The sequence below is a fragment of the Osmerus eperlanus genome, chromosome 14 (genome assembly GCF_963692335.1).
Source record: "Osmerus eperlanus chromosome 14, fOsmEpe2.1, whole genome shotgun sequence".
Lineage (NCBI taxonomy): Eukaryota > Metazoa > Chordata > Actinopteri > Osmeriformes > Osmeridae > Osmerus > Osmerus eperlanus.
This window is the reverse complement of record NC_085031.1, coordinates 10,749,760-10,760,802: the sequence shown is the minus strand read 5'-3', so window position 1 is coordinate 10,760,802 and position 11,043 is coordinate 10,749,760. Positions and strand designations below refer to the sequence as shown.

At 45.1% G+C, this 11,043-nt stretch overlaps 1 protein-coding gene across 1 annotated transcript in view; it reads right to left on the bottom strand.

The window, feature by feature from the left end:
- Positions 1 to 10,789, bottom strand: part of ndst3 (N-deacetylase/N-sulfotransferase (heparan glucosaminyl) 3) — a 35,754-nt gene extending 24,965 nt beyond the window's left edge. Inside the window, 1 exon segment of the mRNA XM_062478189.1 lies at positions 10,705 to 10,789. Coding sequence (XP_062334173.1) covers positions 10,705 to 10,789 — 85 coding nt within the window.
- Between the last annotated feature and the right edge of the window lie 254 nt (positions 10,790 to 11,043).

Below are 11,043 nucleotides of genomic sequence, written 5' to 3'. Positions count from 1 at the left end.
GTTCAACTTTTACTTTCATGCCAATATAGCACTCTGATTTGATGTAATTTGTGAAATGAATCACAGAGATAGAGATGGTGACAGACAGAAGGGGAGGTTGTGTGATGAAAGAGAAAGACAGAAAAAGAGAGTAAAACAGGTGAGAAATTGAGAAAAAAAGGAAGAGAGAGAGAGAGCAATAACTATAAATGTGCTTGAATGCATATATACTGTACAGTATGTTTGCTTTGAGAATATCTGAAATACCTCCTACTGTAACATGCCAATAAAGCACATGAAATGTAAACTTAATTTAACTTAATTGACAGAAATAGAGAGGGAGAAAGAGATATAGATATATAGGGAGAAAGAACTAAAGGACGTAAGAGAAGGACAGAGAGAGACACCTTGTTCTTGTTTCAGCTAAGCATCATGGGAAAGAGCTGACAAGGTAATGGATGTCCACACACACACACACACACAGACTCCTAAAGCAATTGTTTTTATTTACTTATTTTACCTTTATTTAACCAGGATGAAAACCTATTCATATAATCAATTTTTCGATGTTTCTGTTAATAATTCCAGCCTGGTGCCTGAACCAGGCTAACGCCAAGAGGCAGGCAGGCAGGCAGGCAGATAGACAGGGGGATCAGTCAGGCAGACAGACAAACAGACAGACAGTCAGACAGGCAAACATGCAGTCGGATAGTCAGACAGATAGCCCGATAAATAGACAGATCAACAGATGGTATAAGGATGGATACGTGAAGTGAACTGTCTAGGGTCATAGTGAAGAGACAGGTCCATTCCCAAAGGACCCTGAACACGAAGATTGGACTTGACTTAAAGTACTCAATTTTCCTGTGTGTGTGCATTTGTGTGTGGCTGTCTGTCTGTGTGTTTCTGCCTGTGTGTATGTGTGTTTGTCTGTTTGCATCTGCTCATGTGTGGGTATCTGTCTACTTGTGTTTGCTTGTGAGTGTGTGTGTGTGTGGGGGGGGGGGGACTGTGTTAAGGGACCCAGAAGGGCCATTAGAGAGCTGATAGATGAAAGTTGCAAACATGTTGCTAAAACACAGTGCTAAAAGACTGGACCATCACAAGAGCATTTAGACGTACACACACACACACACACAAAACACACAGCTGACATTTCAGTGGCATCTGTAGTGTGTGTTGTATCCATCCTAAGATATATCCGAATCAGAAAGTTCTAGTGGAGATCTGAATCATGGCAGCAATTGGATTTGAAGTCCTAGAATGACTTTATTTATTAAAGTATGTGAAAGCATACTATAGAAAACTACATTTGCACAAGACTACAAGTCCCAGAATACAGTAAGTACAGACAGATGTGTATTATTCAGATCTACTCCTACCTTGGAAGCATTGGGAAATGTAGTTTTGCAAAATGGACCTCTGACATTCTAAAGGAAACACTTTTCTGCTTCCTTTGACATCGATATATTATTCATACAGAAAGAAGGCATGAACAGCAACTCAAATTACGTTTATATGTTGAATTTGAGGTCACATGGGGGATCAAGTGCGTGTGTGTGTGTGAGTGTGTATGCTGACCTAAGTTTGTTTTGTGTGTGTGTGTGTGTTTTAGCAAGCCACGTGTGGTTGTGTGTGTAGGCCCCCACAGGCCCTTAAGTGGTGTGTATTTATAGAGTGTGTGTTGCTCTCAGGCCCTTGGCCTGGTTATATGAGACTCTGGTAATGGCCGAGAGGAGAGGAGATGTCCGCAACCATGTTTCTGCAACACACACACATGCATACACACACACACACACACACACACACACACACACACAAAACACACAGATTGAAGACAGAGTAGAAATCAAATGACAACATCATCATCTGAGTCTTCTAAACTAGGGCACGTTCAAACAGACAGGTACTTCTGCAATGTCTGACAAACCACAAAGCAACTGCAGAACCTGTTTCTGCAGTTGAGGTCAGAACCAGCACATCTACTACCTCAATACATTAGATGATCTAGTCTGATCAATCAGATTCATTTAGACACTGACAGATGTGTAGCAAGTTAGGGCTAAGAGTCAGGGATTAAGGGGCTAAGGAGCTCGGTGCTAGAGAGCTAGGGGATAGGGAGCTAGGAGTTAGAAATCCAGGGACCAGGAGTTGGGTCCCAATGACCGACTAGCGGAAATCTAGGATGTAAAAGCTTCAGTCAGAGAGGAACCATTAATGAAGAAACACCACAGCACAAGGCCCCCTCCCCTTGTCACGTGTGCACAACGCTCAATAACATCCCACCAACGAGATTACCTTAAAACGCAAGTTTTATTGGATCCACTTTGTACTTTGGCTGTTGACCATGGTGGAGGCTATGGTAACAATAGAGAATAGGGGGATGGGTGAGAGAACAGAGAGATAAATGTAGGGAGAGATAGAAGAGAGAGCGGGTACCGAACAAGACAAATGGGTTAGGGTTAGGGTTAGAGAGAGACCGAGAGAAGGAAAGTGGGAGAAAGAGATAAACAGACAGAGAAAGATAGAGAGAGGGAGAGCAACTGAGAGACAGGGAAATAAATACAGGGAGGTAGATAGAGAGGGAGAGAGAGAGCGAGAGAGAGAGCGAGAGCGAGAGAGAGAGCGAGAGAAGAGAGCGAGAGAGAGAGCGAGAGAGAGCGCGAGAAGAGAGAGAGAGAGAGAGAGAGAAGAGAGAGAGAGAGAGAGAGAGAGAGAGAGAGGAGAGAGAGAGAGTGAGAGAGAGAGAAGAGAGAGAGAGAGAGAGAGTGAGAGAGAGATGAGAGAGAGAGAGAGGAGAGAGAGAGAGAGAGAGAGAGAGAGAGAGAGAAATAGGAGGGCCATATGGGCTGGGTTTAGATGTGAATGTCAGCCAAGCAGCGATCAAACAGCAGCAGCAATTTAAATGATGCTCACATACCATATGGTGGGGACTGATGGAATTAGGGAAACCTGCTCCCCAACCTGGGAGAGGGGGACGATGGGGAGAGAGGAGAGGGTGGGTGGAGGAATGAGGTAGGGAGAGATGGAGAGAGAGAGGGAGATGGAATGAGGGAAATTGGAAGGGGGGAAAAGGGGAGAAAATGGTGGAGAAAGAGAAAGAGGGGGGGTGGAATGACCTCATTATGGCACAGACTGGCACGCAAAGGCACACACACATAAACGTACACACACCTCCGGTGTGTTCCAGTGATCTGGGTGATTTATGTCTAGAATACTGCAGTGTTTTAGCAGGGATCTCTGGGAATACAGAGCCATATGTCCTCATTCCAACTACCCCCAAACACAGGCACGCACACACACATATACACGCACGTGCGCACAAAAGTGCATCTACACACAGACACACAGATGCAAAATAAGCATTTTCTTCATGATTTGTTGATGTGTGTGTGGGTGGGCGGGTGCACAAGTCAGCTGACATGCATGTGCACACAGGGGGAAAAGAGGGAAAGAGAGCGTCCAAGTACCCGTGAGCAGAGGTCTGGAGACAGTCGGGGGAAGGACGTGGGACGGTCTAGAATGCCTGAGGAGAGAGATGGATCTCTGAGGCCCATCAGGAGAGAAAGAAGCACAGGTGAGAGAAGGAAGGGAGGGAACGAGAAAATGAGGAGAGAAACTTTTGCAAGGGCTGTCAGAGGGGCAATCAGAGAGAGACAGAAAAAGAGAAAAGAGATATGGGGAAAGGACAGAAAGAGAGAGAGAGGATGAGAGAGATAGAGAGACTCATGGTCATGTTTCTCTCCTGGTCACATTTCACAGACAAGGCACATCTGCACCTGCATCACAATAATGTTTTGCCATCAGGCGGTGAGATCTGTGTTACATTTAGTGTGCGTGTGAGCACACGTGTGTGTGAGTGTCTGTTAGCCTGAGCAGTGTATGTGTGCGTGTGTGCAAGCAAGTGAGCCAGTGTGGTGTGTGTGTGAAGGTACGAGTCACCTTGACTCTGTATAACACGGTGTGTGTCCCAGCTGTTGTGGGTAGGTCTGCTTCTTTGGCTGCCAGACAGGATCAACTCTGAACAGGACGACCTGACATTTTAATCTTTCCATTTTCTCATCTGAATGTCCAAATCCTACTCTGTTCCAATGTGTTTGTGAGTGATGTGTGTGCATGTGGTGTGGGTGTGTACGTGTTTGTGTGTGTCTTCTCCAGGGCAAGATGGATTAGCCCCCAGATTAGCCTGTCTTGGTCCACACCAAAACCTGAGAGAGAGAGAGAGAGAGAGAGAGAGAGAGAGAGAGAGAGAGAGAGAGAGAGAGAGAGAGAGAGAGAGAGAGACAGAAGGATATTGAGAGATCGAGATAGAGAAAGAGAGCGAAGGGAGGGACAGTAAGACAATGGAAGCCAAGGAAAGATGGAGAGATTTTGGTGGAAAAAGAGAAACAGAGATAGAGAAATCTGTTGCTTTTTGAGGCCTGGACAGATCTCCCACATCCCTCTCCCTCCCTTCGCTTGTATCTATGGGATATTTTACTCCCGAACCTAAACAAACTGCAATGGCACACGACCACAGGCGACCTCAACAAATTTGCCATTAACAAACTGTTTAAAAAAGGGTTTTATCAGCCAGGCTTTTGCAATGTGGACTGCGTCCTACACGTTAAACCAGTGGACACACACACACACACACACAGTGCTCCTTGCTGAGGGGAGTACATTAATCAACACCGATCAGAAACACCAGCACTCCATGTGCTGATTATACCCAGAAACACAGAGCAAGCCTCATGACAGCTGTGCATGTTTGTGTGTGTGTGCTAATTACATTTATGTAAAACTTCAGAGGGTGGCAGTTTTACACTAATTACATACTATTACACATGGTTCAGAGTGTGTGTCTGTGTGTTGATATTCTCTTTAGAATCATTACACTCAACATTGTGTGTAACCAACACAGTAACTACATGCTTTGAATCCTAATGATACTGCTGGTGTGTGTGTGTGTGTGTGTGTGTGTGTGTGTGTGTGTGTGTGTGTGTGTTAAAGAGATCAAATTAAGCTCCACAGTGCATGGTCTTATGTAGCCTCACAGAGGGAAATGATTCTCATTAAAGTTGAGAGGAGAGATGGACACACGCAGTTGGAGAACACACAGAAGCTCTTAGCGAAGCTTACGCAACCTTACGCAACACACTCCAAGCACATCGTTTACTTCTTGAGAAACTCTAACGACGTCTCCTCACATTCCGACACGTCCGATGCGCGAGGACTCGTGAAACAAGGAGTGGATAGAGAAACCTCACGTCGCTGAAACAAAGTTGAAGAAAGATAAGCTTCAATAGCTGCTTTCGCAGGCTGAAAAAAAGATGGTGGGGAGGGAGGGAGGTAGTAAATGAAGAAGAAGGTGTAGGAGTGATGGAGGGGGGAGGAAGAGATGAAAGTCAGAGAGGTTAAGTTGGGGTCATATCAATTGGTCTGACCTGAGATCCATAAGCACGTAGCCTAAACAAGCCTAAAGGACACAAAGTAATCAATCTCTGCCTTTTAACCCTGGGGGTCAATGGTGTGTGAGAGTGCCTCTGAGTTTGTGCATGTATGGGTGTGTGCTTGTGTGTGTGTGTGTGTATGTGTGCATGTGCATGTGAGTGTGTGAAGAGCACGGCTTGTGGACTGGGGAAACACAATGCATGCCATTTTAGTCGCTTCTCCAGATTAACGGGACACAATTGTCAAGGCGGAGAGAGAGCCGTTGCTTTGCCTAGTGCCTGCTCTGTGTGGTTCCGTGTACTTTACAGAGACCTGAAGTGGAACATACATCTTCTGGGGAGAGTTCACTTACACATGCTATCCCACTGACACACACACACACACTTTAGTGGGGAGATGCCTCACCCTACATAGACAGAGGCTCAACCGTTCTCTCATTTACATTCACAAGGTGAAACCTCTTCACCACACACACACACACGCCTGCAATCGAAATTAAATATTAACCTATGTTAATTATGTAGAATGCCCTCATTCTCCCATCCTATTGGCTAAGATCCTTGACATGCCTAGCTCCAGTCTCAACACTATGGTTTCTCCTAGCCGGAGGAAAGACGTTTCATGCTATATTAATTCATTACATGGAAATCTGACGCAATATACAACATTTCAGTTTGACAATTTAGAACCAAAAGATCAGATTTAGAACCCTCTGATCAGACAGAAGTTAACGGACTATACAGGATAAGATATTTAACTTTTTGAATCAGACTTTAGGACAGGACAAGATATACTGTCATGGCTGCCTTAGGAGGTCACAAGGAACAGTCTTAGAGAGACCAGTAGAGAAAGAACATCAAAAGAAGAGAGAGAGTGATAGAGAAAGTGATAGAGAGAGAGAGAGGACAGGTTATGGCATGAAAGTAAAGAGTTAAATATTTCATCACTCCCGCAACCCCCTACCCCACCCCCACACCACCTCCTTTCCACAATCCCCTGCAGTCAAGACCCTCCATTACAAAAACATGTAAGGAACTAACACAGATCTCCAGTGTCCAGTGTATGTGTGTGTGTGTGTGTGTGTGTGTGTGTGTGTGTGTGTGTGTGTGTGTGTGTGTGTGCTGGGGGAGGGGGGTGTATCGATCAATATAGTGACCACAGTCCTTGGATGGAAGGCATCATATTGGACTTTCACCCCATGACATGCACGATTCCGAAACTCACACACACGGACCTAAAACAGAACATTGGTAACAACAGACTTGTGTTTCCCTCTCTTCTATTCTTCCCACTCCTCCTCTATTGGAGTCAATATCAAATCTTGGTCATCAAAAGAACTTATTGATTTAATCATTCAACCCATTACAAAGCGTAACTCGTGGAATAACACCATGGACACGCACAAACATGCACATACACACAACTAAACAAGCATGCTGTGAAATCATTATGCTTATTTCTAAATATCTGCCTCATAATGTTGTCTTCTTCTCTTCCTCTACTAGCTGTTTAAGGAGACACACTGCCCCCTGTAGCCCAACATGACAACTGCAGCCACGTACAGGTACTGTGTGTGTGTGTGTGTGTGTGTGTGCGTGTGTGTGTGTGTGTGTGTGTGTGCGGACATGTGTCATGAAAGTGCTGGAAGATCATTAGAAGAGGATCAGTATTATTGATGTACTAGTCAATACTCAAGATTACCTGCTGTTACCCCCCCTCTCCCCCTCTCTCTCTTTCCTGCACACACTCAAACACCTACAGACACACAGGAATTCTGTATGGCTCCTGGTCATGGAGCAGAACAGAGACAAGCAGAGAAGAGGGAAAGTGGGTGACAGATAGAGACTGACAGAAAATCAGCGACATAAGGGAGAGAGAGAGACACAGAGAGAAAGAAAGAGAGAGAGGCAAACAGGGAGACAGACCGTGAGACCACAGTAAGCCATAGTGCTCTGCTATGACTGTCCATAGTGATGAACATGGAAAGCTTTCTCTCTCACGTCTGGTGTTCTCTATCCCCACACACCAGCCTCCAGCCTGGTCTTCTCAACAAAGTAAAAGGCATTCTCTTTCTGTGTTGTGTGTGTGTGTGTTTGTGTGAGTCTTGTGTGTGTCACGCAGGTCAAAATCTACATTCAGACTTAGTGTTCAACTGACTGACATCAGAGAAATGCCAACAGGCACGCGCACACACACACGCACACACACAGATAAATGCCAATTGGCATGATGTTCGTTCCGTTTATTCACTTTTAGCTGTCATTAAAATGTCCCCGCCACCACTCACAATGTGTGTATGCATGGGTGTTTGTGCATGCGTACGTCTGCGCGCGTGTTCTGCAGACAGGGATGTCACAGCGCTGACAGAGGTGTGTCTGAGTGGGAGTGAGAGTGAGTGAGTGAGAGAGTGAGAGAGAGAGAGAGCAAGAATGAGAGAGAGAGAGAGAGAGAGAGAGAGAGAGAGAGAGAGAGAGAGAGAGAGAGAGAGAGAGAGAGAGAGAGAGTGTTTACATGCATGTATGCTCTGAAAGACCCGTTGGTGTCGACCCAATCAGCCCTCCCGTGTGTCACAGTGGTGGGCAGAGGAGTGTTGATGGATTGGCTGACATTTGACAGGCGAAAAAGGACATGTGTTGCCCCTAGCGACACTTGGGCGTGCATAGCCACACATACACACCGAAGGTGTGAAAGTCAACATTCATCAACACATGTTCACTCTCTCACTCGCTCTCTCTCTCTCACACACACACACACACACACACACCTTTCAAATCTTTGATCATCTCACAACATCGCAAATACTTCTCAAGTTTATCGAGGACATTCAGAAAACAATTTACTCAGTGTTTGCTCTAATCAAATATCAGGTATTGGTTTCAAAGATCGTAAGTGTACACCAGTCTGGCCTGAACGAGAGCTTGGATCTGGTGATAGAAGGGAGATTTAGGAAAGAAAAACCAATTGGTCCCATATATGTTCTAGAGGAAATCAATGAGATATCACACACACAGAGATCGAAGCATGCAGAGTCAGTACAACCTGAGGGCACTAAAACAATTAGACTAACCTCTTAGCTCACACTGTGTAGGTGTGGAGGAGACGTGGAGGGAGGGAAGGAGAGCACACACACACACACACACACACACAAACACAGCTTGCTTCCTCTGAGATTAAGGGAGGAATGATAATTAGATTTACCGGCACCTTTCTGTGTGCGTTTATGTGTTCATGTGTGGGTGGGTGGTTGTTTGTTTGTGTGTGTGTGTGTGTGTGTGTGTGTGACTTTCAACAAAGACATTGGCGTGGCAAAGGGAAGGGATGTTGGTATTACAAGCCCTCCATATTATCAAAGGGTGGAGAGAAACAGCTCTCACCAAAAGCAACAGCATCCTAACAGCAACACTGCAGGAGACCGTAGCACACACACACACGCACTAATACACACACACACACACAGCTGCATGCAAGCACTACAGATAAGTCATGTTTACGAGGAAAGAAACAAATGCTATGTAAAATGGAAAGAAGCAGACATTAGTCTCTCGATGTGTGTGTTGGTATGTGTGTGTGCATTGAGGATTAAAACAAATAATGTGGCCAAGCTCTTTCAGTACCTCACAGGTGCAGTATAAACGACAGACTGCCATTGAAGACAATTCAAATAGAAGCTTCTGATAGGGTAAGTAACGCTGAACTAAAACTTAGTGGCCAACAAACTAGGAATTACGTTTTTAATCCTCTCTGATAACACAGCACACACACCGTCATTTCCCCCCTCATGTTGAGTTTGTCATGAGGATTATATTCTTATTACATGAAAAGTGAAATCTGCAGTGTTGTGTCTACGTGGATGTGGATGTGTTCATTTCCTGCCTTGCTCTGATCGAGGATGAACTTGAAAGTGATTGGATCTGTAACCCCTTTGGGGGAGGGGCTCTAGATAGGATTAGATTCTGATTGGAGCAATACACAGCCCCGGGGTAAGATACAACAGAGGTCAGTTAGAAAACTATGATCTGCTGAACTATCAAGCTGCTGACTGAGAAAAGGTCAAACACTCAAACACACACACACTGCGTTGATCCTACAAGAGGCCGAGAGACGATATGCGGAGGCTTCTAGAGGAATAGTCTTTGTTTGTCCTGCAATAACATTCAGAAGGGGCAGAGCAGGACATGGGCAATGTTCCAAGACTTGAGCTGTGCCCTGTCCTTTTTCCATCCTGGACTCTGCCTTCTCCGTCCATCTCTCCTTATCTCCCTCCTCCCCAACTCCCTCTCCCTCCTCAGCACAGTAAATAAGGTTTAACATTTTCCTCATGTTGTCAATTTTTTGTCTTTTTTTCTCAGTGGTTTAACATAGGAAAGGAGAAGAGGAGACAAGGAGAGGAGGCTCTATTTGATTTGTCATGCGGCAGAAGTACACACAGAAGCTATCACTGGCTGATGGCTTGAGGACTAGATTCTGGTTTGAGACAGCTGCCCGTGTGAACACACACACAAGCAGACACGCACAAACTCAAACACAAAAACACACACACACACACACAGCTGCTCAGTGGTAGATCAGATATAGAACAGACAGACACTCGTCAGCACAGGAATAGATCCTATGAAGATGTGACACAGCAGGAGACCAGAGTGTTGATGACACAAGGTGTTGAGACAGAAAGGGGAGAGAGGGAGGTGTGGGAGTGAGAGGGAGAAAGAAAGAAGGAGAAGGAGGGAGGGTGGGATGCAAAAATGGGGAGAGAGAGGGTTGGCAAGGGAGGGAGAGAGAGATTGAGAAAGTGTGGCAGAGAAAGAGAGTGAGAGAATGAGATGCAGCTGGTGATTTTGATATTCCAAAAACTGTTGCATTGTCCCTCAAGCTGTTTCTTACCTTGCTAGTGGAAGATAACTGGGTCTTCGTTCTGAATTAGTTAACTGGGCTGATAAGTCTTAAATCCAGACCTTAAGCTTAAGACTACATGGGTTTCCTAGCAACTTCAACATTTAAACTGACTTTGTTTTGGTTGTGCTAGCATTTTAATTTGGGTGTTTAAAACGATTTAGGGTGTGGGTCTAATTGAGATATTAGTGTTACAATGATACTTTCAGAGTAACTTGACCTCTGTAGAAGTTTATTTTAAAACTGTGCAACGCCAACATTAAGTTGAGCCCAGGCAAGTTGCCAGAAGAACTACAAAAGTGTCTTTCCCAGATAAATTAATACAGATAGAATGTCTGCAGAATATATGGGTTTTGTAGTTTTACAACAGTGATGGATGACGTCCTCCCTCACTGCCCTGACCTTCCTGTTTAACCTTCTTCTTCTTCTGCAGTTTGGAGACAACAGCATAGCAGCGAGGGAAATGAGAGCGGAAGCAACCACGCATGACCAATACACACACCTAAACACTCAACCCAGGACATACACACACACACCACATAAAGAAGACTGCTCAGACAAAACTTTACAAGACATTCACTGACATTCACACACACACACAGACACACGCGAGCCAAGCCAAGCGTGACTGAGGCAACATGACAGATTTGCTTTGATACTGAGTTCTTGAATATGGTGGAGCTTCTTTGAACCCACCAAAACACGGCAAATAGATGCATTTAGTACCTTTCACCCCATACC